Source organism: Diceros bicornis, chromosome 14 (assembly GCF_020826845.1).
Source record: "Diceros bicornis minor isolate mBicDic1 chromosome 14, mDicBic1.mat.cur, whole genome shotgun sequence".
In the NCBI taxonomy this organism is placed as follows: domain Eukaryota; kingdom Metazoa; phylum Chordata; class Mammalia; order Perissodactyla; family Rhinocerotidae; genus Diceros; species Diceros bicornis.
This window is the reverse complement of record NC_080753.1, coordinates 43,498,440-43,526,303: the sequence shown is the minus strand read 5'-3', so window position 1 is coordinate 43,526,303 and position 27,864 is coordinate 43,498,440. Positions and strand designations below refer to the sequence as shown.

The 27,864-nt window shown below is 40.8% G+C and overlaps 2 protein-coding genes across 9 annotated transcripts in view; both read right to left on the bottom strand.

The window, feature by feature from the left end:
• Positions 1 to 875: 875 nt before the first annotated feature.
• On the bottom strand, positions 876 to 3,440 carry ARMH2 (armadillo like helical domain containing 2). Its single transcript, XM_058554031.1, has 2 exons — positions 3,168 to 3,440; positions 876 to 1,303 (listed from the first exon to the last, which is right to left on the bottom strand). Exons 1-2 carry the CDS (start codon positions 3,427 to 3,429, stop codon positions 876 to 878), a joined length of 690 nt encoding a protein of 229 aa, XP_058410014.1. The 5' UTR covers positions 3,430 to 3,440.
• A 4,541-nt stretch (positions 3,441 to 7,981) lies between these two features.
• RIPOR2 (RHO family interacting cell polarization regulator 2) overlaps positions 7,982 to 27,864 on the bottom strand; it is a 217,861-nt gene continuing 197,978 nt past the window's right edge. For 5 of the 8 annotated variants that reach the window (XM_058555140.1, XM_058555134.1, XM_058555135.1 and 2 more), the window contains 8 exons: positions 26,183 to 26,351; positions 22,982 to 23,117; positions 21,551 to 21,712; positions 20,994 to 21,152; positions 18,566 to 18,768; positions 16,096 to 16,179; positions 12,261 to 12,351; positions 7,982 to 8,233 (listed from right to left, as the gene is read on the bottom strand). In XM_058555140.1, coding sequence (XP_058411123.1) covers positions 8,133 to 8,233; positions 12,261 to 12,351; positions 16,096 to 16,179; positions 18,566 to 18,768; positions 20,994 to 21,152; positions 21,551 to 21,712; positions 22,982 to 23,117; positions 26,183 to 26,351 — 1,105 coding nt within the window. In that variant the 3' untranslated portion in view covers positions 7,982 to 8,132. Of the gene's footprint in view, positions 8,234 to 12,260; positions 12,352 to 16,095; positions 16,180 to 18,565; positions 18,769 to 20,993; positions 21,153 to 21,550; positions 21,713 to 22,981; positions 23,118 to 26,182; positions 26,352 to 27,864 lie in introns of those variants that run through there. The other 3 variants (XM_058555138.1, XR_009222104.1, XR_009222103.1) reach the window with 3 other exon arrangements.

Here is a 27,864-nt window from a genome sequence, read left to right as displayed (position 1 = left end):
AAATAAGGAGAGTGAAAATTTGTATGAAAACCCAAGAGCCTAACTTTAGGCTGTCTTTAGGTGTCTGAACACATGGCACTCCATCTCCATCCAGAGTTGTGTCAATGGAGTTGAGGGCTGGTGCTACTGAGTGTTCATTACCTGCACTTCCATTGGGCCTGGTGCAACAAGATAAAGTTCTGGTAGTCAGAAAACAGTCTCGGCCAAAGACGTGCTGGAAGGCTGGCACTGAAATAGTTACAGCTGCAAAGATACAGGTGGGGCAACAGTGTCCGCTACAGGGGGTGGCTGGGGGTTGGGTTAGGATTTGGCGTTTCTGGATGCCTTGGCTTAATGTCATCTAATAACCCCCAAAATGCATCATTGCTCCTGACAGTTATAAGGTAATGCATTTTCCAATGGATTCCCATTTTATGAAATTATTTATTTATTTTTGGTGAGGAAGATTGGCCCTGAGCTAACATCTATTGCCAATCTTCCTCTTTTTGCTTGAGGAAGATTGGCCCTGAGCGAACATCTGTGCCAATCTTCCTCTATTTTGTATGTGGGACGCCACCACAGCATGGCTTTATGAGCAGTGTGTAGGTCCTTGCCCGAGATCCGAACCTGTGAACCCTGGGCCACCAAAGTGGAGTGCACAAACTTCACTACACCATGGGGCTGGCCCCTGAACTTAATTTTTATGAGGTCATTTTAAACAGCAGTGCTTTTCATAAGTTCGGTTATTGCAGTAACTATGAAAATTTATACAGAATTTTTCGACTACCTAAAAGAAAACACTGAAGAATAATGTATTGACTTTTACTATTTATTTCAGTTTTCCAGAGTAATATAGTAATGCTGGCAGCTGCATCACATGACTGGATTTAGAGAAATTAATTCTTGTGAAAACCAGTTAGGAAATATAGCACCTCTGCAAAATTCTCAGGCCATCCAGACCAATTTTCAGTAGCCAACATTTGCAAATGATGTTTTAGAGTACTGTGGTCTTTAAGCTCCTTCACGCAAGACAAGTTATTGCATGTCATGACAGAGAGAACATAGCAAGTCCAAAATTTCACAAGGAGGTTGCTATTTATTTCACTTTCGATGGTATCCTCAAGTCTGTTTTCCAAAAAACCGACAAGAATGGGGATAAACTGCAGATATTTGGCTCTTCTCTGGCTGACAGGGTTTAAGTAACACCAACATGCTACACTCTGGAGCAGCAGGATCTTTGTTTTTGGTGCCATCTCATGATTTTGCAACAAGTGGGCTACTGCTTTCATGTACTCAGCTGCAAATTTCCCAGCAGTTGGTCCTCCTGTAAGACAAGTGTTTGCATTTCCAGAAGTATTTGGTGTATCTAGTAGCTAGTGACATTCGAGAACCCATGTGTTCATTCTTGTTGCTATATATGTGACACTTTGGATACTTTGAATTTTCCTTTCTTTTACCCCACCTCGTGTGTTGCTGTGAAGATAAGAAAGTGTGTGTAGTAATGTGAAAGCAGGAGTAATATGAAAAGCACTGGAAGGTTCCTGTCTGCAAAAGGCTCCTCCCTGGTTCCTTTAATCAGGCACCTGGGAATCAGTATTTCAAGGTGAACAAAACTTGGCTGTGTACACCTAGCAAATCTCCCTCATGATCTCATTCCTGATTCTCTGTCTTCAGTACTTGAGAAAATGCCAGCACATTAGAGCAAACAGAAAACCAAAAGAGTGAGCTGCAAAGCCAGGGTCTAAGTGGTATGAGAAGTTTTTCTTGAGTTGTCCATTGCTATCCCGTTCCCCTTACACATTTCTTAGCCCAGCTCTTTTGCGGATCTGGGACCAATGTGACCTTACAAAGTTTTCCTTGCTTTGATTACTGACCCAATCTGATCTCAGGCTCTACTTTCATCATATACCTGAACCCCAGATCTTCCTGGTTCAAATCTCAGACTCCAAGAAGGTACTAGCCAGGAAGGCATTGGGTGAAGACTAGATGGTGAGGAGCAGCTGACATAGTTGATTGGATTCTAGCCACTGAAGTTTTGACCCAGCTTGGATTTCTCTTACCTGCACAACCACAGTCCCATGGTCCCAAGAATATTCTATTCAATGTTAAAGCTTTAGCTGAAGCCTGGGCAAAAGCCCTTTCCCTTGCTTCCCACTAGTACAGCTAAGGCTAAATAACATCAAATTAAAGGATTCTAATCCTTTTATAGTTAGCTAGCTCTTCCCCCATGTGGTGAAAACAGCTATACGAGGAACTGAGCTTGCCTCACGTGGTGGGTGCCATTTATCCTTCCTTCACACGGGAATTCTCCTGAATTTCCTGTCTTCTCTCCAGCTCTATGCCAGTGGTTCTCAACCATTCTGGCACCTAAGACCTCTCGGTCCTTGAAAACAGTAAGTGTTTTTTTTTTCTCGTGGACACCATTCTTTGAAAGATTTAGTCTATCAAACCACATCTAAGTAACTCATTTTCCCATTAAAAAAAAATCAGCCTCTCTCTGACACTTATAGCTACCAGCCAGAGCTTCTAATTAGGAGACGTGTTGTTGAGGGCCATCTATAAAATTTAATTACGTATTCTGAAATTTATTAGACAAAAAAATTGGAGAGAGTTTGGACTTGACAGTTGTTAGAGTGGTGTGTATTTAAATTGTTTACCACTTAATTTTCTAGCCAAATATACATTAACAGTGCTTTTCACTGAGGCACATATTGGCTTTCCTGGTAGGTGTTTTAAGAGCATTAAGCTCTTGCTGATTTTTCTAAGCTATTTTATGTGTAATGCATTTTTACAAGATAAAAAATAAAATATCAAGTAGTTTTACTCTGTGTTGGAATCACATCACTAGGTTGGAATTATATGAACTCACTATAGATTCTTTGATTTTTTTTATGATCATGAGAACTTTGATAGGCAATTTCAGTATATATGTATATATATTTAATTAATAAAAGGAGGAAAATAATTAGTAATTTATTTCATGGATGTATCCTTTTAAAACATGAAGTCCTTGAGGAGAAAATAACTAGTAATATCTTTGGTGGTGTGAAGACAAAAAACTAATAATTTAGGCAAAGGAAATGTTCTTGGAATTTTAAGACTAGAACTATGAAAATCACTAACTTAAGTGTTAGAATAAGCACAAAGATTTTGAAATACCTATTTTAGCACAGCTGGTTAATCAGTACCTGTGAAGGCCAACAGTCCAATTCTATAGGCAGCTTGAGCTCTCTTCTCAATGGTCAGAGATTTATCCTTCAACATATGGCCAAGTGCTACAATTTTTTCTTTATGAAAAATACACTCAGCTGGAGGGATATGTTCTTCCTCCTTCTTAATGAAAAGGCCCTTAACAGTGACACTCCAGAATTTCTGGAGGTGCCGATACAGCCCCAGAAAATACTGATAAATCTGAGTACAAAATTGCATATGAACAGGGGTCCTAGCCATTGTGTAAAAAAGCCAGTGGTGCTTCAGTAACACCACTGGCACTAACAGAAGTTAATAGGCAAGAACTCTGGAATTCATCACTTAGCAACACTATAGAATGGAATACGCAAGTCAGGGGGAAGCGACGTATGCCTAAATCCTTGATCCTGGCATCAAAGGCCGTCTACGATTTGACTAAACCAAGTTACTTTTGCTTCTCTGGTGCACAAAATCTCAGCTTAAACTAAACTGGTTTCCCCTAACACACACTAAACTCATTCCTGTCTTTGCACCTTTGCTCCTCAAGGCCTGCCAGAAACTTGCCCATTCTACTTTGACTATTCTTACACATACTGAACTTCTTTCCATTGATCTTTCATAGTATTATGCCTATTCTCCTTATTTGTTAGGTAATCAGTGTTTTTCTCTACATCATAGATTTCCTATATTTATCCTATTTTGCTGAGAAAATAGAAGCAACCAAAAGAGAACTTCCGCAGCTCTTACCATCTCATCCAGTGACCTGTCTGCATCTGTGCCCATACACTCTGACTTTCCTCCTGTTATTATGGATGCCGTCTCCATTTATGCAGTAGATTTCAACCAACCCTTCTCACCCCACTCAAGGAGATTGCTCTACCATTCTTTTCTTGCCTTACTAATTTTTCCATCTCAGCTGGATCCTTTGCATCATCAACAAGCATGCTATACTTTTTCTCATGAAAAAAATAAAACATTCTCTTGATCTCATATAGCCCCTCCCCCTAGTATTGCACATTCATTTCTCTGCTCCCCTTTATACAACAACTCTTCAAAGAGTTGCCATACTTCCCGTTGCATGTGTTCCTTCGTTCTCTCTTGGATGTACTCCAAATAGGATTTCAACCCCACGAGTTTACTGAGATTGCGTGTCAGGGTCACGATGACCTTTGTTTTGCTGAATCTGTACTTGTACTTGCCTGTACTCTTCAAATATATTAAGGTGTAGGAGTTAAAAAAGCAGGGGGGGGGGAGGCAGCTAGTGTTCTAGATTAAAAGAGCCTGAAGAGACATTACAACTAAATTAAACATGTAATCCATGTTGGATCCCGTATCCACACGTGTGTGCATGCATGTGCGTGAGCGTGTGTGTATTTGCTATAAAGGATATTACGGGGACAGTTGGGGAAACATAGACTTGTATTGTCCAATATGGTAGCCACTAGCCACATGTGGCTATGGAGCCCTTGAAATGTGATTAGTCTGAATTGAGATGTGCTATAAATATAAAATACATACTGGATTTCAAAGACTTAGTATGAAAAAAAGAATGTAAAATATTAATTTTTTTATTGGTTATAAGTTGAAATATTTTGGATATATTAGGTTAAATAAAATATATTAAAGTTAACTGCTCCTGTTCTTTTTACTTTTTTTGTATGTGTGAGGAAGATTAGCCCTGAGCTAACATCCGTTGCCAATCCTCCTCTTTTTACTGAGGAAGATTGGCCCTGGGCTAACATCTGTGCCTATTTTCCTCTTCTTTATATGGGACACCGCCACAGCATAGCTTGACAAGTGGTGTGTCGGTGTGCGCCTGGGATCGGAACCTGTGAACCCTGGGCTGCCAAAGTTGAGCTCACGAACTCAACCGCTCCCCCACCCGGCCGGCCGCATCTTTTTACTTTTTTTAATGAGGCTACTAGAAAATCTAAAACACCAAGTGTGGCCCTGTTTCAAGGCCTTTGTGCTTATTATTGCCTCTGCCTGGAATGTTCTTTCCAGAGATATGCATGTGGCTCACCCCATCAGTTCCTCAGGTCATTCCTCAGATGTAATTTCCTCCTGGGCCTCCCCTGACCACTCTCTTTTAAACGTGTGATCTTTCTTTGTGGTATGGCATCTCCCAACCTCAGCCTGTGCAATTATTATTTCCCTTCTCTGTCTTATTGACTCCCCTTGTCAGGATATGGGTCCTGTGAGAGCACAGGTTTTTTTCTGTTTTTCTTCACTGCTGTAATCTCCAATGCCAAGAACAGTCCCCTGCGTATACCGTATCCAAAGTAAGCATGCAACAAATACGTGTTGAATAAATGAGAAGTTAGAGATCTGGCTTTTAGCAAACAACTATTGTTCTCTGCACAAGGTATACTTAGGACTTTCTCAAAATCAAAAAATAACATTTGTTTAATAGAGATACTGTCTCTAGGAAAATTTCAGGGATAAATATATTTATTTTTCTATTTGACTAATTTGCTTTTCTGATATAGTGAGAAGTGCTGGTGTTTTCTGCCAAATTTGGGTTTACAATTTTACTTCATAATTTTGTAAAGTAAATAAGGCAATTCCAACAGTACAGCAACACACCTTATAGGGGAAATTGTTTTCACTGCTGCTCAGTAAAAGCAATCACTGGTATTTAATGAGGCGCTTGGTAAATACTCTCAGAGTTGAATGTTAGGGGGCCCTCTGTGATGATGCTGGTGGGGGTTTGGTCTGGGAACATACACAAATAAATGAAGGCTCTTTTTACCCTCGAGGAGCGCATAGTCTCTGCTCATAGATAACATAAGTCTGAAACGCAGCTCTTTTTTCTCCAATTAACTTTATGACAAATCTGAAAAGTTAATATTATTGTCTACATTTATAGATGAAGGAATTTCAACATAAGAATAAATTCAAATTGAGAACAAGGTGCAGTATGTTGTGTAAATACCAACTCAAGAAAGGCATGTGAAAAAAATACACTCGACTCTGTACATAAGACTAGTAATTCAAAAATAATTTTTATTTTAACTTACATGATTGAAAGAGTGATGAATACAAATGCCACAAAACTAAAAGCACCCCCTTCAACCAAAAATAAAATGCAGAAGTGAATACAAAAGATATGGAATTAATTACTCATGCAAAATTCAAAAAATAAAAAAAACCCAAACCAAACAAAAAACCCTATAACATTTGTGATTTGAATTTCTATAAAAAGAATCATCTTGACCATTGAACAGAGACTATAGACTATACATACTAATTAGACTGTACAGTGTACCTTTAAAATGAAGGATATATGCATATATATAATATTTATAAATATACAAATATATATACACATTATAACTTCACAGTTGCAAGAACTATTTGCCAGGAAGCCTGGCGAACGATTTTTACTTTAAAATGAAATGAGTTGTTTTTAAGGTCTTGCTAAAATGTAAATATTTAAAATGACATCTAAATGATATTTTATACAAACACATTCAGAATACAGTTGATATTCCACAGTTTAAATTACAGTCACACATATTATTTTGATATCTTGGCATATCCCACCTTGTATACTCTTAAGAGGAAGAAAAATTATTTAATAAGAGCTACTGAATGGTCTTGTACGTTATTTAATGGACTTGCTACCCTGATATGAAAGCAATAATGAATGGGAGCTGTTGTTTTAACTGTTTGGCCAAGGACCCTCTCCAGTGGTGAATGATTTCTCTGGGGCAGTAACCATTCCTCAGGGTGTTCTTCTTCTTCTTTTTTTTTTTTTTTGAGGAAGATCAGCCTGAGCTAACATTTGTCATGCTAATCCTCCTCTTTTTGCTGAAGACCGGCTCTGAGCTAACATCTATTGCCGATCCTCCTCCTTTTTTTCCCCAAAGCCCCAGTAGATAGTTGTATGTCATAGCTGCACATCCTTCTAGTTGCTGTATTTGGGACACGGCCTCAGCATGGCCGGAGAAGCGGTGCGTCGGTGCACGCCGGATCCGAACCCGGGCCGCCAGTGGCGGAGCGCGTGCACTTAACCACTAAGCCACGGGGCTGGCTGAGGGTGTTCTTCTTCTTCCTAAACTCATGGTGATTTTTATAGAAGCAAGGACCACTTTTAAAGTCCCTCTGCTCCCACCCCATTGGAATTCCTCCAACTTCCAAGTTCTTGTATCTCAAAAAGCATCGCAGCTTTCTGCCTCTATGACTTTTGGTTTTGATCTGTTCTAGCAGCAAAATACCTCTATTGCAAAAGTATTATAAAAAAATGGCTCTTGTTTATAAAAAAAAGTTTAAGTTTTGAGTGTCTTTTTTTTAATAAGCATGGGTATAATCTCAATAAGGTAGTTCTTAGTCATCTACCTGTCTTTTTACCATAATGAAAACATGCTTTGGAATTTCCAGGATGGAGAAAAGAAACAAAATAAATCAGTGGAGGCTTGAAAAAATGAAGTTAGAAACAATTAAACTCTTACAATGTGTCATTTTACCAGGTTCTTCAGGCAAACTTTTATTTGAAGAAATTCTTTTTTGTGCTTTGCATTTAAGGTAAAATTAGGTAGCTAAGAGGGCCACTCAACCCTGAGAACATGACAGAAACACTGCAAGGTGTATGATATTTATCACAGTATCACATGACTATTTCGAGCTTATAGAAGAACTTCCAAAAAAGTACAAAGATGGCTGTTTTAAAATTCCATACTAATATGATAAGATGGACTCTTTTACTATTGTCAGATGCAATCAACAATGTAATGTACTAAATTATACATAGCCCTATTCTGTTGGCCAAAGGAAAAATGGATAGGTACTGTGAAACTGGACTTCTTAACATGTTACATTTCCAGATACCCTCAACAGAACTCTTCAAGTCTTAAATACATTCCAGCTAAATCACAGCACCATCTTGATTAACAGGGCCAATTTTTTTTTTTTTTAACAGGGCCATTTTATTAAGACAGCTGTTAGGCAGAGTTAACTTGTAATTAAAAGGTGGTGGCAACTTCAGTTCCATGACGACCTCCGACTTTAACACAGTCTCGAGGAAACCTGTCCAACTGTTCATATGCAAGCCGCCCGTCTTCTCCTGGATATAGAATATTCAAAACGAATACCAGTTTGAACTTAACTTTTTTATTCATCACTCAGAATAATTAATTCTGATAAATTAATACCAGTTGTTTAGGTATGGATTGCTATATTTTGCTAATGTTAACTTTAGGGAAGGAAAAATCATCTGTTACTCTTAATTATATTGTTTTCTAGGTAACATTTAGAACAACCAACAACTTTTGAGCTAATGCCAGAGACTAAAAAATGCCAGAGTGTGAAACAGAGAGGAAGTCCTATGGGCATTTGATGTAGATATTTTCACATAATAGATTTTTTTTGTGAGAAAGATCAGCCCTGAAGCTAACATCCGTGTTAATCCTCCTCTTTTTGCTGAGGAAGACCAGCTCTGAGCTAACATCTATTGCCAATCCTCCTCCTTTTTTTCCCCCCAAAGCCCCAATAGATAGTTGTATGTCATAGTTGCACATCCCTTTAGTTGCTGTATGTGGGACGCGGCCTCAGCATGGCCGGACAAGCGATGCGTCGGTGCGCGCCCGGGATCCGAACCCGGGCTGCCAGTAGCGGAGCACGTGCACTTAACCGCTAAGCCACGGGCCTGCCCTCACATAGTAGATTTACTCCTGAGAAATCATATGGATTATATTTTAAAAGCATTAGGGATTTCAATATGTCTGGTCCTTGACTTCAGTGCGTTGGACCTTTACATAACTTTTACTTTTATATATTGGTACCTCTAAATGATCTTTCATAAAAGTCAAATTTAGGCTTTCAAACTTCAGCTAAAAAATTACTTTGCCATATAAACACGTGGTGATGCCATCTACCAGCCAACAGCTAGTTCAGTTTTGTCAGTAGTGTATCATCTTGAAGAGCCAACATGTATTTGCAAATTATTTGAATATTTTGTTCCATTTTTCCTATTATTTAGAAAATGGGGAAATTTTCTAAATTTTGTAAAAGTACAGATACTAGTAATAAGAAGCAGGCTTTCATACATTTAACAAATGAGACAAAGATGGAAATAATTGGTTGTGTTCAATCAGAAGTTCATTGTAAAGAAAAACAAAAGTAAAAAAAGATTCATGAATGCTGGAAATATACTGATATTAGTGGGTTTTAGAAAAGGACTATAATCATGTATTTTATAATATACTATAGTCTCTGGAAACAGAAGCCTTTCAAAAAACCAAAAGTCTGTTCTTTTTTTTTTTTTTTTGATACATTTAACATTTTCAGTAACACATTAGATACAAAAGTAGAGATTTGCCTGTATTTAAAAGAACTTTGTAGTGAACTCTTCTACAAGCAAAAGCCACCAATTTTTAGAGACTTTTGTTGATTTTTTCCTGCATGCCTTGACTTTTCTGAGGCAAATCCTATTTTTTTTCCCTAATTCAGTAGTTTTCAATTTTTTATTACTTTGGAGTAGAACCCTGTATTTGAAACTAAATATTTATGCAAAGCCCTGATATATAAAACAGCACCTTTTCCATTGATGACAGGAGGAGATGGAGATACAGAGGGCCCGAGTTAGGCCCATTCATACCATGCTCCTTGCCCACTCACACACACCCCTGTGGATGCCTTGGCTAACGAATGCTGGTTTAAAAACAGCTAATACCAGGCCAATTCCTATTTTGATCATGGATATATTCCAATTTAGAGGTGTTCACTTCTTCCCCCAGAGTCCCACAGAATTTAGGTGGCCTAGAGGGTCAGGATTCCATTGCAGTGCCCTACTGGGTCTGGGTGTCCATGGTGGATTATGCAACTTCAGCACATCTCAATGTGCCCCTCTTTAAAATGAGACTAACCCTACTTCCTCCTTCATGGAGTTCTTGGGAGGATTAAATGAGCTAACCCATGCAGAGCCCTCAAAACAGTGCCTGGCACCTATAGAGCAATTCCTCTACAGGCGTTACTCAATATTATTTAGTGACACAACCAGGGCCCGGCTCTAACGGCATCTCACTCTTACTAACATTCAGTTTTCAGTGGGCTTTGATCTGTGTTGGCTAGTCCTTTAACAGCCCTGTGAAGTAGGTGGGGTGTTGGAGGACAAAAAGCCTGAGCTTTGGGGCGTCAGGCAGTGTGGTTCCAAACTGGACTGAGGTCCAGCTGGGAGGCAATGGAATGTCCGTAGCCATGGTGAAAACTGCTCTGTTCAATATAGTGGCCACCAGCCTCATGTGGCTATTTATATTTAAATGTTAGCTACTCAAAATTAAATAAAGTTGAACCTTTAGTTCCTCATTCACAGTAGCCACGTTGCACTGCTCAATAGTCACATGTGAATCCTGGCTGCCACATGGGACAGTGCACATAGAGAACATCCCGATCATCACAGAGAGATCTATTGGGCAGCTCTAGGTTAAAATATTGAAATAATTCCATACTGGTTGGTAAACAGCTGCTGCCTTGAGTCCCTCAAATGCCCTGCGACCACCCTCAGCCCTTCATCATAGGGTAGCTTTTATCAATTCCCATTGAAAATACTATTTTCACTATATTAATTCAGTCATCTGTGTGGGATAAAAATGCACCAGTATTTGTGTAGTAGGGTCAAAAGAGATTCATAACATTGAGTTCAGAGGTTCTCAAATTTTGTTGCATATTAGAATCACTTGGGAGAAATTTAAAAATCCCAATGTCGAGGCACATCTCAGCCCAATGAAAGCAGAATCTTTGGAAGTGGAACCCAGGCATGGGTATATTTTAAAGCTTCCTTGGCGATTCCAATGTGCAGCTAGCGTTGAGAACCATGAACTGGTGGTGTGAAAGGGCAGAGGGCTGGGGGGGAGCCATGTCCGTAAAGAGCTAAGATGAAGCAGGTGTGATAAGCAGTCCTGGAGATGCTAGTATTTGTGCAGCTGAAGTGAATCTTGGGGCACAGTCAACAGGGATAAACTTCCTGAGGTTACACTGGAAAGAGAAGCATTGTGGGCTATGCTTTACAAACATTGGGCTCACCTTCATCATTATTTCAGAACATGAAGGGATAAAAGATCAAACTAATAATACCCCAGGCACAGTTTAAGGGATTTAAATAATTTCTATGCCTAAAACAGCCACGAGGAATAACTGTTTTATCCTCTAAACAAACGTATGCTGGCTAAGATTTCTGTGCATCGAATGATATATTCAATAGCAGAACAAAGCCTTATTAAACCAGTAACTGTAAGAAAGAACATCTAACAAAGAATGTGACTTTCACAGTGATTAAAAATGCCATGAGATTTCCCCTTACGGTATTAAGCTACTAAAGTCAAACTATGGTGGCTTTTTTCCAACTAGTATTATTGACCGGATTATATATGAGTACTTTCACGTGGATAGCTTTTGCACTTGAAGAGTGTGTTGTAGTAGTAAAATTATTTATAACATTTATATTTTTTTATGCAGAGTTAAAAAAGCCTCTCTCTACCCTCCCAACTCCTCCAAAAGAATAAAAGTATGAAACCTGCTAGGCATGAACCTTTATAAAGTGGAGTGAAGGGGAAGGTTTATCTTGTTATTCCAGAATAAAATAAATACCTCAATTCTTTACTTTGGTGTTGGGGCTCAGGGGGCATAGGCCAGTAGGGCAATCAGAGGTTAACCTGAGAGTCAGGAGAGGCTAAGGTACCTGGGGAATGATGGCATTCCCTGGGGAATGCACCCTGGAACCTCAGCCAATCATTGTCCTCCACGTAGTGCCGACCCCAACCTGGCCTTCCAACCTGGACTCCTGACTAGTGCTTCTGCTCTATAGTTTGACTTCTATGTTCTTGATTCCAAACAGCGCACAGACTGGTTAAACCCATCTACAAAGGCTCCAGAAAGCAACCCTCACCCTCAACACCCAGACAGTTAGAACAAGGAGTTGGGGGGAGATAGAAATTGATCAGTTCCTTATACTGTGTGTGTGTGTGTGTGTGTGTAGAAGTGTGAGCAGATAGCCTATAGGGGGAAAACTGCTAAAACAGGGCACACGAAACTTTTCCTTACTGTTCCCTTTGAGGGTATCAAAAGTAAACAATCATGTAAAAAAAAAAACTCACCAAGAGACAAGAGGGTTTCTGAGGCCACATTTCTGATTTCTTCAGTGTCAGACTGACACAATGTCACCAGCATTTTAATGCTTTCAGTAGCCTACAAGGAGAAAACAGGTAAAATAGCATTCTGTTATTTATGTCTCGGATTACATGAGACTTAGCATTTCAAAGCTGGCTGGGACTTTAAAAACCATCCTACTCAGGGGTTCCCCAACCTAGCTGAGTCTCAGGATCACTTTAGCGAGCTCTTTTAAGTACAGATTCCTGGGCACCACTCCAGATGGACTACATTAGAATTTCCTGGGATGGAGCCCAGGATTCGTCCTTGTAGGAGCTCTGATGATCAGCTGAATTCCTCATTCCACAGAGGACTCCAGGCCTAGAGCAGTGAAGTGACTAGCTGGCTTTTCTAGAATAGAATTTACTTCTCCTAGTTCTTTCCACTGTATCCCACTCCTTCCAAAACAGCTCTAATTTAAGAATTCCTAATATTTAGCTTATATGCTAAAAGAGAGGAAAAGAACAAAGGTCAAGGATAGGAATTCCTCTATTGGTTTATTCCACGAACATTTATTGAGCACTCCATGAACCAGGCAGTTCACAAGGCACGGGTGGTTTAGCAATGAACAAAACACGGTCCTGGCCCTCCAGAGTTTACAGTCTAGTGGAAAGACAGATTGTTAAACAAGTAAAGTAATTGTTATAATGAATAATAGGCTGAGTCAGGGTACTAGGGCAGAACATGTCTGGGAAACATAACCTGGTGTGATCAGGGAAGTCTTCATGGAGGAAGTGATATCTTAGAGGAGTTAGCCAGGTTTGGGTACGGGGTAGGGGTGTGTGTGTGAGTGTGTGTGTCTGGGGGTGTGGAGGGGGAAACAAATTCCAGACAGGGCCAAATCAAAGATGGCCTTACAAGTCACGTTAAAGGTTTTGGACTTCATTCTAAGAACATGGAAAGCCAAGGAAGAGTTTTGTTTTGTTTTTGCTGAGGAAGATGTGCCCTGAGCTAACATGTGTGCCAATTTTCCTCTATTTTTTATGTGGGTCACCACCACAGCACGGCCACCGACGAATGGTGTAGGTCAGCACCCAGGAACCAAACCTGGGCCACTTGAAGTGGAGCGTGCTGAATTGAACCACTGAGCCATGGGGCCAGTGCCCATGGAAGAGTTTTAGGCAGGATTTGTATTTTATTATGAGCATTCTAATTGCACTAAAGAGGACGGAATGAAGGGAGTCCAGACTCGAAGGAGGCAAAGCAACTGCTAGGTAGGTTGCTCGAATTCATGTGAAGAGAGTGGGAATAAAGAGTGGACAGATTCAGGCTACTGAGGAAGTGGGATCAACAGGATGGGGAGGCTGGTTGGAGGTGGAGGATGAGGGTGAGGGAGGGGTCACTAACAGCTCCTAGGTTTCTGGCATGGGCTACTGGGAGGTGACTGTACGATCCACTAAGATACAGAAGACTAGAGGACGGGGAGAGATCGGTGGAGTTTGTGGTATCTTCTGAGATATCTAACAGCAAGCTGGATAATAGGTGGGAAGGGAAGACCTGGACTGGAAATATTGGGAGTTATTAGCATACAGATGATAACAGAGGACATGGGGGTAGATGTTTACCCAGGGAGAACCCGTGGAGGGAGAAGAGGGCCTAGCATAGGGTCTTTACGAACACCACTATTTAGGGCAGGTACAAGAAAGGCAGCCTGCCTGCTACAAAACAAAAGTGCTCTTGCTGAGATTTTGAGGAGTTGATAACAGATAATAAATTGGGGTTTTCTTTCTTGGAAGAAAGCTAGGTTTATGAAGAGGTGGTGGTGGTGCTGGGTGCCAGAATATGGCAAACTGGGGTGAGCAGCATGGGTAGACTATGGGTTATTTTAGCTCAATGAGACAGACGGGGGACCTAAAATTGGAGGGCCATTTGATTTGAGGAACTTCATCTCTCAAGGTTGTTTCCAGTTTGATAATAGAAGAGAAAAATAGAAAAGAATAGAAAAAAAATGGGGTGTCTGCTTGCTATCATTAATTAAAAAAAAAATTATTTTTCCTGATAAGTTAGCTAGAGTTAGGGAAATCATGAGTGGATGGAGGAAATCATGAGTCTGCACTATTTTTTACGCATGTTTCACACCATGCTGCATAGAGCCCCTTTTGGGAGCTGGGGGCCTGGGGATGGTTTAGAAAGAGGTCTTTTATTCTGCACAAAGAATCCTATCCTCGAGGAGAAAAGGGAAAAGGAGAGGAATCCGTGCTCCCAGACTTGGGATATGCTCGAGTTTAAAACTAGAGCTTCGGGGCCGGCCCCGTGGCTTAGCGGTTAAGTGCGTGCGCTCCGCTACTGGCAGCCCGGGTTCGGATCCCGGGCGCGCACCGACGCACCGCTTCTCCGGCCATGCTGAGGCCGCATCCCACATACAGCAACTAGAAGGATGTGCAACTATGACGTACAACTATCTACTGGGGCTTTGGGGAAAAAAAAGGAGGAGGATTGGCAATAGATGTTAGCTCAGGGCTGGTCTTCCTCAGCAAAAAGAGGAGGATTGGCATGGATGTGAGCTCAGGGCTGATCTTCCTCACACACACACACAAAAAAACAAAAAAACTGGAGCCTCTACTGTAACCTTCGAAGCATGTAAATCCACAAAAACTAATGCAGATCACTGTATCCTCACGTCTATTTACGTGGACTCCATATCACAGCCATCATCACTGATGTGTCACTGTATATCAGGAGAGCACCCAAATAAATAGCAGTCACTGTGGGCTTTTTTTTTTGCCACCTAAAGGTCATTTTTTTTTTTTTTTCGTGAGGAGATCAGCCCTGTGCTAACATCCGCCAATCCTCCTCTTTTTTTTTGCTGAGGAAGATGGCCCTGGGCTAACATCTGTGCCCATCTTCCTCCACTTTATATGGGACGCCACCACAGCATGGCTTGCCAAGCAGTGCGTCGGTGCGCGCCCAGGATCCGAACCAGCGAACCCAGGGCCACCGCAGCGGAACGCGCGCACTTAACCGCTTGCGCCACCGGGCCGGCCCCTAAAGGTCATTTTTTTGACCAAGTAACAAGGAAGGCAAAATTTCCCAGAACTGCTTTCTTTCACAGGTCATTAACTTTTTCTTTTGAGGTGTTAATCCCTTTCTTCATGTCCCATCAGGCCTGCAAGTCCCTGCCCCTTGTCCTACGCACCCATCCAAGGTTCCAGCAAGTTCTAAGGTGTGGCCTTCTCATTCTTTTCTCAAGAGCAATTAGTCTTATTTTGTGATTAAAGTAGGTCAAATATTAAATCTTGACTATTGAAAGGGCAAACTCTTTAACGTTGGGAATTCTCAGCCCCTTTTTTCCATTTACATTTTAGCTCTCTCAGTGCTCACTAACACCTTCCTCTGACCCAGTTAAGATTGGTGAGCTGTTTAGTAAAAACAGTTCATGGGGAATGATCTAGAAATTTATTGGCACATTGAATTTTAACACTTCTTTGCAAATTTTATTTATCCCTGCCATTTTTTTATACAATAAAAATTGGTGAAACCATCATATCATCTCTCTTTTGGGATAAGATATACTTTTTTAATACTGACCCAGAGGCAAACTGATTCCTGTGGGCTATTGAAAAACATAATTGTTTTCTAAAACTTAGTGACTGTAATAAAACAAAATCACATTTAGTTACTGTTTAAAGATAAAAGGAACCCCCAAGCTAAGATACAGTGCAAAGGAGATAAGAAATGCGGCCAAAACAGGTACTTCTAAATATGGAAGGAAAGCTGTTATATACACTTGGCTGAGTTGTGCTCGAAGCTGAACTGCCAGGGGGCTCTAAGGCTGGGCTTTACCTCCAGGCTTTTCAGGGCCAGGCAAGCTGCCTTCTGGAGCTGAGGGTCTGTCTTTGTTAGTGCTTCACAGTAATAGAGCAAGGCCTGAAAGAGAAGGATGGACACCGTGAAGACATTTTGACGTGTTTGTAGTTTTAGAGGTATATATCATTTTTACTCCCTGAGATAAACGATAGCGTGAAACAAGACATTTTGCACTACCTTCAGAGCACATAAAAAAAAAATCCATTAAAATTCATGTTTATTAAAAGAGCGGTCTCTCTATTCAAGCCATTGATCTTATATTCTACCAGGACACAGACTCTGGGGAATATGAAGTTGGAAGATATAAAGTATGATTCTGGCTTTCCAGGGATGCTCAGTTCTAGAAGAAATGCTAAGACTAATTAGAAGGAACTGCAGAGAGGAAACGTTCTAGGTGCCACGATAAAGCTACAAGATGCTAAGTCAGTCACATGGAAAAGAGTCACCTCCTGGAGTGCTGGGGCAGGTTTCATAAAAATGATGTTTGAACTGGACCAGAAAGGGTGGGTTAGATTTCAGTAGGGAAGCTGGGGGAGAAAATGGCATTCCAGCCAAAGGGAAGACAGGAGGAGGCAGGAAGTTCCAGTTAGAAGGTGGTGCTGTGTTTGATACATGGCATATGGGTGTCTGCATAAAAATCTCTAAAAAAAAATTTTTTTTCTTATTTTTATCAAGCTAATTTCTTTCTAAATAGCTTATAATTCTTAGATTTATCTCTTTTGAATGGCCACATGTCTTCTCAAGGTCTTAATTTCATGCCTGGATCACCACCACAGCATTTCTGCTTCCAGCACCTAATGATGAGGGACCCCTTTCTCAAGTGTGTATTATGTCCCTCATGAGCAGACCCTCTCCCCCTCTCTTAGAATAGTAGAGTGCCTCCCTTTTTCTTTTTTGTTTTGGCCTAGCATCAAATTGGAACTCCTCATTATGAGCTTTTCAATGTCCTAAACCAGTTCGCTCCCCACTCTCTCTCTAACTGCCTGCTTTTCCTACCACACTCACTGATAGACCCAGTTGCTGTGCTCCCCACAGAGAACTCCATGTGCTCTGTTCTCCTCTTTGACAGGCCTCATTCCTGATTATCTTCAAAACTGGCTCAAGACCCAGGCCCCACTTCATTAACCACTGTGTGGCCAGCTCTCTAGTATTCTTCTCTCCCATTTCCTATAACTTACATTTTCCTTCGTTTGTATTAAGCTAACTGTCATTATTTATATGCGTCTGTATTTATAAGTATATATATTTCTAATATGTCTCTCAACTTCCTCACATGTAATTTTGGGCATTTTACTTAACTCCCTGTACCTCAGTCTGCTAATCTGCAAAATGGTTTTAATAATGAGACCCACTCATAGTGCTTAACTTCTTTAATTTTCTTCCTCTCATTCAATGGGGGTAAGGACGATTGGCTCATAGAACAGCCTTTTGAGCAAGTTCTACTAAAAGTCCAGAACTTTGTAGGAAAGAACAATATGAAGTTCATGCTCTTGGGCCCAAATAGCATTAGAATGGAATATCTTCTTGTAAGTACACAAACATCCCACCACGCTAGCTCAGGTAATACCTTAGAAAAGTTAAACAGACTCTTCTCAGAGTTCAACATTTGACCTTTCCAAGGACAAGAAAGGGCCAAGTTTAATTTTCTTGAGCTGATCTGAAGGTTGATGCGAGTTAAGTTTTTAGACGTGAGTTAGTTTAGTTTTGGGCGCCCAAATTGTAAAGGACACCCAGAGGACCAAGCCCCCTTGTACCAGCCCCAATGTGCTTGAATTGTAGATGCCTGTTACGCCTGGATGGCTATTGAATTAAAGCCAAGGGAGAGGTAAATCGCCTCTTTCCCAGCAACAGGAGTGATGGCTTTTAAAATTAAAAACATTCTAGCTCTTTGACCCAATAGCTTGATGACTTGACTCCAAACTACTCATAAAATAGGTGTGTCTGTAAACACACACACACGTTATGTTCACCATAATATTTTTCAGAGTTGGAAACTACACAAATGCCCATCAATATTGAATAAGAAAATAAATTATGGGATATCCATGCACTGAGATGCCATTAATCCATCAAATAGAATGGAGTAGATCAATATGTTCTGACATGGAAAGAAAATAACCATGATATATTACACTTAAAAAATCAACACACAACAGAATAGTGTGATCTCATTTAAGAAAAAATAATTACATATGTTAGCATATACATAGAAAAGAAATCTGAAGGAATAGACACTAAGTTATTAACAGTGTTTTCTGGGGGCTGGACTTTCAGGCACTTAACTATTTATAGAATATTTTTGCAGTTTAAATTGTTTTACAGAGTATATATTATTAATAAGCAGAAGAAAACTATTTTTATAAAAAAATAGATGACAAAATATTCATAGTAAATGACAGAAAATTAAACAAGCTTCTAGCTTGATGTCCGTGATTTTGTGTCCTACCTTTTCCCTGAAATGCTCGTTTCTGGAGGCTGCTGTCAAGTAAAGCGTCACAGCCTCCCGGACTCCACTGTTGTCCCCAGTTAACAGCAGAGCCAGAGTCCTGAGAACTTCCTGCTGGGCGGGGAGGCTGACCGGCGCAAGGTCACTCATGGCCTGTAGCAGTTTTTCATCTCTTAGTGATTGTAGAGTCTGACTCACGGAAACTAGAGAGTAGGAAGAAAAGAGTTCAACTTCTGACATTAAAGTAACATGCTCTTTAAAAATATAAATAAGACTCAAGTTTATACATAACAACAGACCAAGTGTATACATGAAAAATTAGCAGATAATAAAGGTGAAGTTTCCAACTAGCAAAAAAAGGACCGATAATTCAAATAACTATGTTAAGGCAAATCTCCACCTCATAAATCGTCAAATGTGAAAATACATAGTGAAGAAAATACAAGGAAACACTTTTTACAGTCTTCCTGATAGAGCAATCTCTGCTGTCCCTGTCTTCCAGTCAGACCCGTCTGGCTCACACCCGTGAGTGACCCCAACTCTTCATCCTTTCTGTCTGCACTCAGGCAACTGGGCCCTAATGGAGAAACCCAGTTGGTTGGTTGGAATATGGAGACAATATGATAAAATATAGGACTTTGAGTCCCATTTGGACAAATTGACCACATTCCGTGACTAAGGAATGTACTCAAATCCTTAACTAGATATCCAGCATGGGCATTCATTAGCCACAAAAACATTAGGATGGGAGTGTGTCTGGTCAGTACAGATAGGAAAATATAAGCTAAAATTCATGTTCCGTCGATAGAGCAGCATTCTCTACACAATGGAGAAGTTTGTGAATTATCAAGATTTTTTTTGCTTTAATTTCTTATTTCTCCTCCCATGCATATTCTGATAATTTTGCTGCTTTATAAATAAATACCCTAATTAAAAGTCTCGAGATAGCATTATGTATAACAGCTAAAAAAACATAATGGAAAATAACCTAAATGTTCAACAATAATCAAATATATTAGTATAAATCCAAATGCAGAGATATTGTAAAACTAAAAGAAATGTTTCAAAGAATTAATAACATGGGATATAATGCCAAATAAAAAAACAGAATGTAATACTCTATAATGAGTAATCACAATTTTGAAATTTAAACCCCATGCACATTCAATTGAAAAATATATTAAATTCCAAAAGTAGGAGAATGGGTAATTTTAACTTTTTCCTTTATACTTCATGTTTTCTAAATTTTTTTTTTATAATGAAGGCCTTTTTCTTTTATAAAGAAAGAAAAAAAAGACATGTAAAAGTTAGTGCTTTTTTCATTTCATTCTTTCCTACTGATAAATGAGCAGGCCTTCTCCAAGAATATGTAATAAGAGACTTAGAGATGTCAATTGCCACTGATGTAATATAGAAATTTACTGAGAAAATTGATTTAGACTGTGACAAGTTAGTATCAAGAAATGAAGAATATAATAAAGTGATACCCTGTGTCCTAAACCAGTGTCTCCTGCCCAGCCTTTCTCTTGCTGGCATTCGCTTTTCACGAGGGGCTATGCACAGACTCCCCCGTGTTCAGGCTGGTGTGGCGCTGGGTGGAGGAAGATTTCCTTCCTCTCACTGCGATGCCAACCACAGTACTGGATGTGTCGCAGGGTTTAATCTTCTGGAAACAGAAGGTCTAAGCCTGGGTCTGGGCCAGACGTGTGGTTGCTGGCTGGTGCTGGGCCAAACTGTCTGCTCCCAAAGAACATACCTCATTCCCATCCCTTTTCACCTGTATTGTCAAGCCTCAGTGGATTTACACAGCACGAACTTGGGAACCAGAAACCAGCTCTTCACTGCCTGGCTCCACTCCAGAGAGGTTTTCATCATTGCAGATACTTAGTTTATTTCTAATATTTGAAGTGCCGTATGAGAAGGAAATAATGAGCTTCATCACACACCCCAACATTGGTGCCCATTCTCCTCATCCCCTGGATATGCAGCCCTAAATTTGGTTTTCCATCTTTCCCTCATTTTCCTTCCCAATATGTCATCCTATTTGCCATCTTTTGAATCCCATTTCTGCTTAGTATTATGCAAGTGCCAAAAAGGGCAATGTAAAATAGTATTGCCTGTAGGCTTGATCCTACAAGTGGCAAATACATTAATGAAGGAAAGAAATTACAGTGGAGTCTTAAATCATTTACCAGCTTCATGTTAATGGTACATCCCTGCTAGATGATTGGGATGCTTTTAGTAAATTCCTGGTTCATTGCCAAGAGGCTTACTAATATTAAAAGTCCAGAGTCATTTAAAAGGCAAATCTCAGCCCAGCTGTTGACTTGGGAAAAAAAGATTACTATCACTAAAAACTATGACTAAAAAAAACAGAGATAACTTCAAATTGAGCCACCACACAGTGTGACAAAAGAACACGTCCCACCTTGCTTGGCCAGCTGGTTCAAGTAACTCTCTAGGTCGCTAACACCGTGGCTGGTCAAGTAGCTGTAATACTGGAAAACAGTGATGACTTCTGAGGAGAGGCTGGAGGAGAGCAGAGGCTCAGCCCGGTCCAGGATTTGGGACACCAGGGTTTGAAACACTATTTGGAAGGGGAAGATACGAAGCAGCTTTTAAGAAACATGACCATTCACTCACTCATTCATCCATCCATCTATCTTTTCATTGTGGTATATGATAGAGTGAAATATGTACAATGAACTAATCTTCAGTTCACTTTACATATATACAGTCGGATGATTTTTGCATATCTATACAGCTGTGTAACTGCCATTTAGATCAAGATACAGAAACTGCTCGCACCCCATAAGGTTTTCTTGTGCCCTTTCCCAGTCTAACCGCCCCTTGTAGGTAACAAATACTCTGGAGAGTAAGGCTTTTTTCAGAACTAGCTGCGGGGGAAGTGGCGAGGGAACCCCACCAGCACTCGCTCTGAGACTGAATGACAGATATGCTTTCCCCGCTACTGCTGCCCTGTACCTGGGTCTGCAAGTCCTGGATATTCTCTGTTGACGGTTCTGGCAAAGCTGGCTTCTAGCTGCTTAATCACTCTGTCAGCTGAGCTGTGGTAGACACCAACCGGACTGCAGCACTTGGTCCAGAATGACAGCAAAGACAGCTTTTTGTGAAATTCTGGTATGGCTGGAAAAGAAGAGCAACCCCCATCCCACATCACACGTCTTGAATAAAGCAGATGAAGAGATGTACTGGGGTGGGGGTGGGGCAGGTATCACCAGGGGCTTTTTTTTTAAAGACTGTGGTTTTTAATCAGAACTACAAGATCCCTCTGTAGTTGGCAGGTGGTTCAAAGGGCAAAGAAGTTACCATGAGGAACTCATCCAGCCCGGGCAGCAAAGAAAATACAGCAAAAGCAATGCTATTTGCTTTCAGTGATAGAAAACACAGTAGCTCTACTCTTGGGAGATGTTCCAATCATCTCATCCCCTGTAACTTTACAGCAAAAAAAAGTACAGGATCAGAGAATCAGACCTCAGGAGATTTTTCTGAAGGCGATGGAACAGAAGAGTAGGTGGCTGGATGAGTTTTTTACCCTGCCCAGGTGGCTCTCAGACTGAAATGATTGAAGAGCACTGTGCCAGGTAGCACATGGTCAACATCTCCCTTGTGTGTGGTTGTGACCATGAAGAGGGGCCTGGGAGAGGCGAGGACACGAGTCACTCGCAGCCTGAATGTCCCATCCCTTTTCATGCCTCTCAGAGACCTGCCAAGGTCACTTGCTCCTGGTAGGACTGGATGCAGGAGGCAGAAATGTATAGCGAGAACCTACAGGGAATTTAGGCTTAATCAGAGATAACCTAGAAGATCCTAGTGTTCCATTATTTCCACTGAATATCTGATGTGAAAAAAAGACAAAGATTGTTGTGTTTACAAAAGAGCCCTGTTGCCAGACCACACAAATACAAAGTCATCTTCCCCATGTCAAATTCTCCACCTAAAACTCTGAAGCAGGGACTCTTCTGAAGGCCTTTGAATCCATGTATTTCTACCTTTTCCAAGTAGAGTTTGGGGGCATCTTGTATTTGATAGCTGGCCGCTATGGGAGTTGTCTTAGCCAGAACAATCCTGATCATCTGTCCCCAAATGAAACCACACCAGCAGAAAAAGTCTGAAACTTTTGTGAAACTATGAGTTGGATGCTGGTTCTGTTTATACATTAGTATCTGACTTTTGGAGGTGGAGCCCCCTATAGGAAAAGCTATGTGTCTGCAGGTTTGACTCCCAAGGCTGAAGTGTGTTAATGAGACTGAACTAGCACGGAGACATTCCTCTATTCTATGGCCCAAGAATGCTTTTCTGCTCCTGATAAAGCAATGAATAAGATGCAGGCAGAGGAGTGGGCCAGCGGTGTCACCGTTTACATGAATGGTGGTGTAATTTGCAGGTGCTCACCTTCGATGACAGAACTGATGTTTCCTATGTTCTCATCACTGACAGCTGAGAGTTTCTCCATCACTTGGATTTGCCTAGAAAGCTTCTCTAAGAGATTTCTGGCCACAAATGGGGTTTTGCTTGAGAAAACAATTTGCTGATAAAACAAACAAAACCACTGTGTCAATTATGTTGTTATCAATAGGGCTTTCCCCACCCAACCTCATCCTTCTTGAATGAAGTGGTGACATTAAATAAACTCATACAGTGTTTTTGTTCCAGTTTGACAATGTTCCTCATTCCATGCCGATTACAGCATCAATGTAATCAGACATGTTTTTGTTGCTTTAAGCTTTTTCATGCCTTATAAATTCTGGAATTTTCTCAGTAGTAGAGCTGCAAAGTTACTACAGAGTTGCCTTTCCTTTTATGTACTGTAAATCTGTAAATCCTCTTTGAAACTTGGAGGGCATATTTAGGCTGCCTATTGGTGTGCAAGCAGAAAAAAGACTTATTTTACAAGTGTAGTAATTTTTCACAGCATGGATTTATTTTCTTGTTTTCAAGCTGAAAATTAAGAGCATGTTGTATAATAATCATAATTATAATCAAAGCTATCTCATTACAATTAACGAGTGCTTATTATGTACCAGGCACTGGTCTGAGGCCTATACATGTATTAGCTCATGTTATTGCTCACAACAACCCAGTGAGGTGGGTACTATTGATATTTCATTTTACTGATGAGGAAACTGAGGCACAGAGAGGTTAAGTAAACCGCCCAAAGTCACATAAATAGTAAGTGATTTCACTTGCGTGCAGGTCACAAGCATGAGGAAGGGCCGGAGAGAGGAAAGGACAGTAGTCTGTTGCTGCCTGAATGTTCTAGTCCTTTCTGTGTCTCTCAGAGGCCTGTCCAGGTCACCTGGTAGGCATGGATGCAGGATGCAGACCTGTACCACCATCCTGTCCCATCTAAAGCATTTGGATTCTACAACAAATAGGATTTTCAAACGTAAAGATCTAGTGCAGTAATTATGTACTAATGCCTTTCATGTAAGTAAATACATCAGAAATGAACTACTTTATTTTATTTTATTTTTGTGAGGAAGATCAGCCCTGAGCTAACATCCATGCTAATCCTCCTTTTTTTTTTTTTTTGAGGAGGACTGGCTCTGAGCTAACATCCATTGCCAATCCTCCTCCTTTTTTTCCCCAAAGCCCCAGTAGTTGTATGTCATAGTTGCACATACTTCTAGTTGCTGCATGTGGGATGCGGCCTCAGCATGGCCGGAGAAGCAGTGCGTCGGTGCGCGCCCGGGATCCGAACCCGGGCCACCAGTAGCAGAGCACGCGCACTTAACCGCTAAGCCACGGGGCCGGCCCATGAACTACTTTATTTTAAACATAACTATAGCTATTATGATTCTTATAGAATGCTCATTTTTATCTCTCTGCAATTATATACCAAATGAATAAATAAACTTACTGATTCAGGAGTGAATGTGAGTTAGAAATTAAGTTTCTAGTCCTTACTCTTTCATTCTATGTCTTTGTATCTGCCTCTTTTGTTGATTTTCATCACAGAAGAATTGAACTGTTATATCATGGCCTTATTGTAGGGAGAAACACTGCACTGAATATTGCATGCCAATCAGTCTTTGGGAGAAAACGATCACCCCTTCATGGAAGAGGATTCTCTTATGTCTCACAAAATAATGACTTTACCTCTAAAAGGTGAATGGGTGGTTTGCTCAGCACAGAATCAGGCTCAGTGAGGACAAAGAGCTGTGCAAATCATCTCATTCAAATGGTTGGAGAATAAAGAATGGCTAAATATACAACAATCCTTGCCCATCTGGGTCAGAAAAAAAAATCGCACCTTCTGCCAGATAGTTGTCAGTATCATGGCTTGTCAATTCAACAGTCAACAGAAGAGATCAAGTAGGGTGTTGGCCAACCTAGTGGCAAGAGGCATAACTGCCAACCAGTTTCCTACAGCACATAAGGTGTCTGAGGCTACTTGGCGTTCTTTATTTGTGGAGGAGAAGCATATTCTACATCTCATCACGAGTGTGCTACTGAAGAAGCAACACTACCCTACTCCTGGCCTCCCTGGGCCCCCTGCTCCTCACCTTGCCTCTTGTCTTCTGGTTGGTCCCGTGCTCTTAGGAGCATGATTCCTCCTCTTTTTGCACCCTTCCTCCCTGGCCCATCCCCCTGAAACTATTACACATTTGCTTTCACACTCGTTTCCTGTTCCCCACACATCCAAGCAAGCTGGAGAAGAACGAGATCGGGAGAAGATAAGCGACCAGGCAAGGAGGAAGCATTTAAGTAGATGCTTTGGGGGAAAATGCTGTGTTCAAGAAAGCTGAAACCTTTCCTGCAACAGAAGCATTTCAATATATTTGCTCCACTGTTGCAAAATCGTAAGTGGTAAACAGATTGAAGTAGAAGAAAAATATGCTCCATGCTGTCCCAGAATGAGAGGTAACTGGCGATGATAATGGCCTATGAAAGTATTCTTTCCTGGTGCTAATAACTACTTATTCAAGATCTGGGAAGCCATGATTATATTCTGTAGCATTTTGCTTTTAGCTATCCAGGTGGTGGGAAACTAATTCATGTGACGTATTCATATTAGCATATGTTCACTAATACTGGTTTTCAAAGTCCATTTGTAGATGGCAGAATGCAAATTCCTTTTTGTTTTTTCTTAATCACATTACTCTCCTCTATTATCAAATGATTTGAAAGAGAGAACTATTATTTCACCTACAACCTTTTAAGATCTGGAGATCTAGGTTTTAAGAAGGAAAACCCATGGGCCGGCCTCGTGCCTGGGTGCGCGCGCTCCGCTGCTGGCGGCCCGGGTTCGGATCCCGGGCGCACACCGACGCACCGCTTCTCCGGCCATGCTGAGGCCGCGTCCCATGTACAGCAACTAGAAGGATGTGCAGCTATGACATACAACTATCTATTGGGGCTTTGGGGGAAAAAATAAAATAAAATTAAAAAAAAAAAAAAAAGAAGGAAAACGCAGGGTTGAGGAAGGATGGCCATGCCTATCAGAGTTTTTGAGTTGGCTCAAATCAGAGCAGGACCGTTCTCTGATTTCTGAATTCTCATTTCTCTGGCAAAACTAAAAAAAAGGAAGCACACATTCTTGGTGCATAAACAACCTGGGCTCTAAAAAACAAATGCAGTCACCAATCCTACCTGAACGAGTTGGGTGCAGTACTGTAGGTGCCTAACAATGGTGATGTCCAGGCTTTCATTTCCTGTGGTCAGTGGGAGGGGGCTTCCGGCCACACTAGTCCCAACTCCTGTATCTTCAGTCAGAGCTTCACTAAGATGCCCCCTGGCTTCCGGGTGTACTGATCTGTAACTGTTGAAGCACGAAAGTGAGCAGAACATTAGCTATTTCTTTCTGTGTGGAAACCACAGATCAACTCAACATGGCTCACATAAGGCCCCCAATGGCACCCACTGAGAACAGAGTCTTTTGCTTGCCTACCTTGAAAAATCAAAATACTTTTTCTTAATTCAGCCTGGTCGCCAATTTGCCTAATGTTAAAAGATCATGCAAACAAACTGCATCCAGAGTTCTCTGTTTGCTTCTTAAGCACAATGAACCATTGTAAAGTAGTCTCACCCAGGAGTCTTTGAAACGTGCCCTCGTTCTGCACTTGTTGCACTTTCCTGCTCTGTTGACAGGGTGATTTGCCAAATTTTCTGGGATTAAACTGTCCTCTATATTTGTGGTTTCCCAAGAGCAGGACCATTAAGAAATAATCTGTCAAGTCTTTTTTTCTGGCCTCAGATCAATTGCTAGTTAAAGAAAAGGAAAAAGAAAAGCTGCCAAGAAGAGACATGATGTTCCATTCCAGACAAAAGCTAAAAGGGCCAGTAGACTCTCTAGGAGCCTAGCTCATTTGTGCCTCTCAGGCTTTGTTTAACCCTACTGTCTAAAGGTATATCACGAGGGGCACTCACATTTAAAAATAAATCAGTTGCATGTATTATTTAATTTTATTCTTAAAACGAATGTGTGTGCTGCAGAGGGAGGGAATGGTTGTCTCATTTCACACATGGAGGGACTGACGGGCAGCGATGTTAAGCAGAGTATCCTGGTTCACACGCTAGGCAGTGACAGGGCAGCTTTTGGCTTCTAGTCTCACGCTCCCCAGTCTCTACCATTTAAAAAGATCATGCACCAGAGCTTAGAGGCATTGAATGCTTTCCTCTGAGTCACATTTGCCTCCAAGGGGAAAGCAGTCAGCTTGTGTCCTGGCAGTCAACACATGGCAGTCAATACATATTTAAAACACATGCACAATTTTCACAATTTTCCCTAACACCTCAAATGAGATACAGTAAGATTGATCAAATTAGACATATTTAATATCAACGTTCTGTAACACGTACAAAAGCTGTGATGTTTTTGTTGTTAAAATGCTTCTTATAGCAAGAAGGAAAAAAATTTAGATTGATACCTGACCTTGATACGTCATGTAATAGCTTAAGTTAACAAGTCTATAGAAAGATTTTTGGTTAAAGAAGCATTTCACATTGGGCCAGCCCCGTGGCTTAGCGGTTAAGTGTGCGCACTCCGCTGCTGGCGGCCCGGGGTTCGGATCCCAGGCGCGCACCGAGGCACCGCTTCTCTGGCCATGCTGAGGCCGTGTCCCACATACAGCAACTAGAAGGATGTGCAACTATGACATACAACTATCTACTGGGGCTTCGGGGGAAAAATAAAAAAAAAAAATTAAAAAAAAAAAAGCATTTCACAAATTCCATCAAGTTAGAAAAATTTCAGTGTAGAATATAAAAGTATCACTTAAACATTACATTCATTTAATAAATTTTCTTTGCTATGCCCCCGGTTTGCTCAAGGG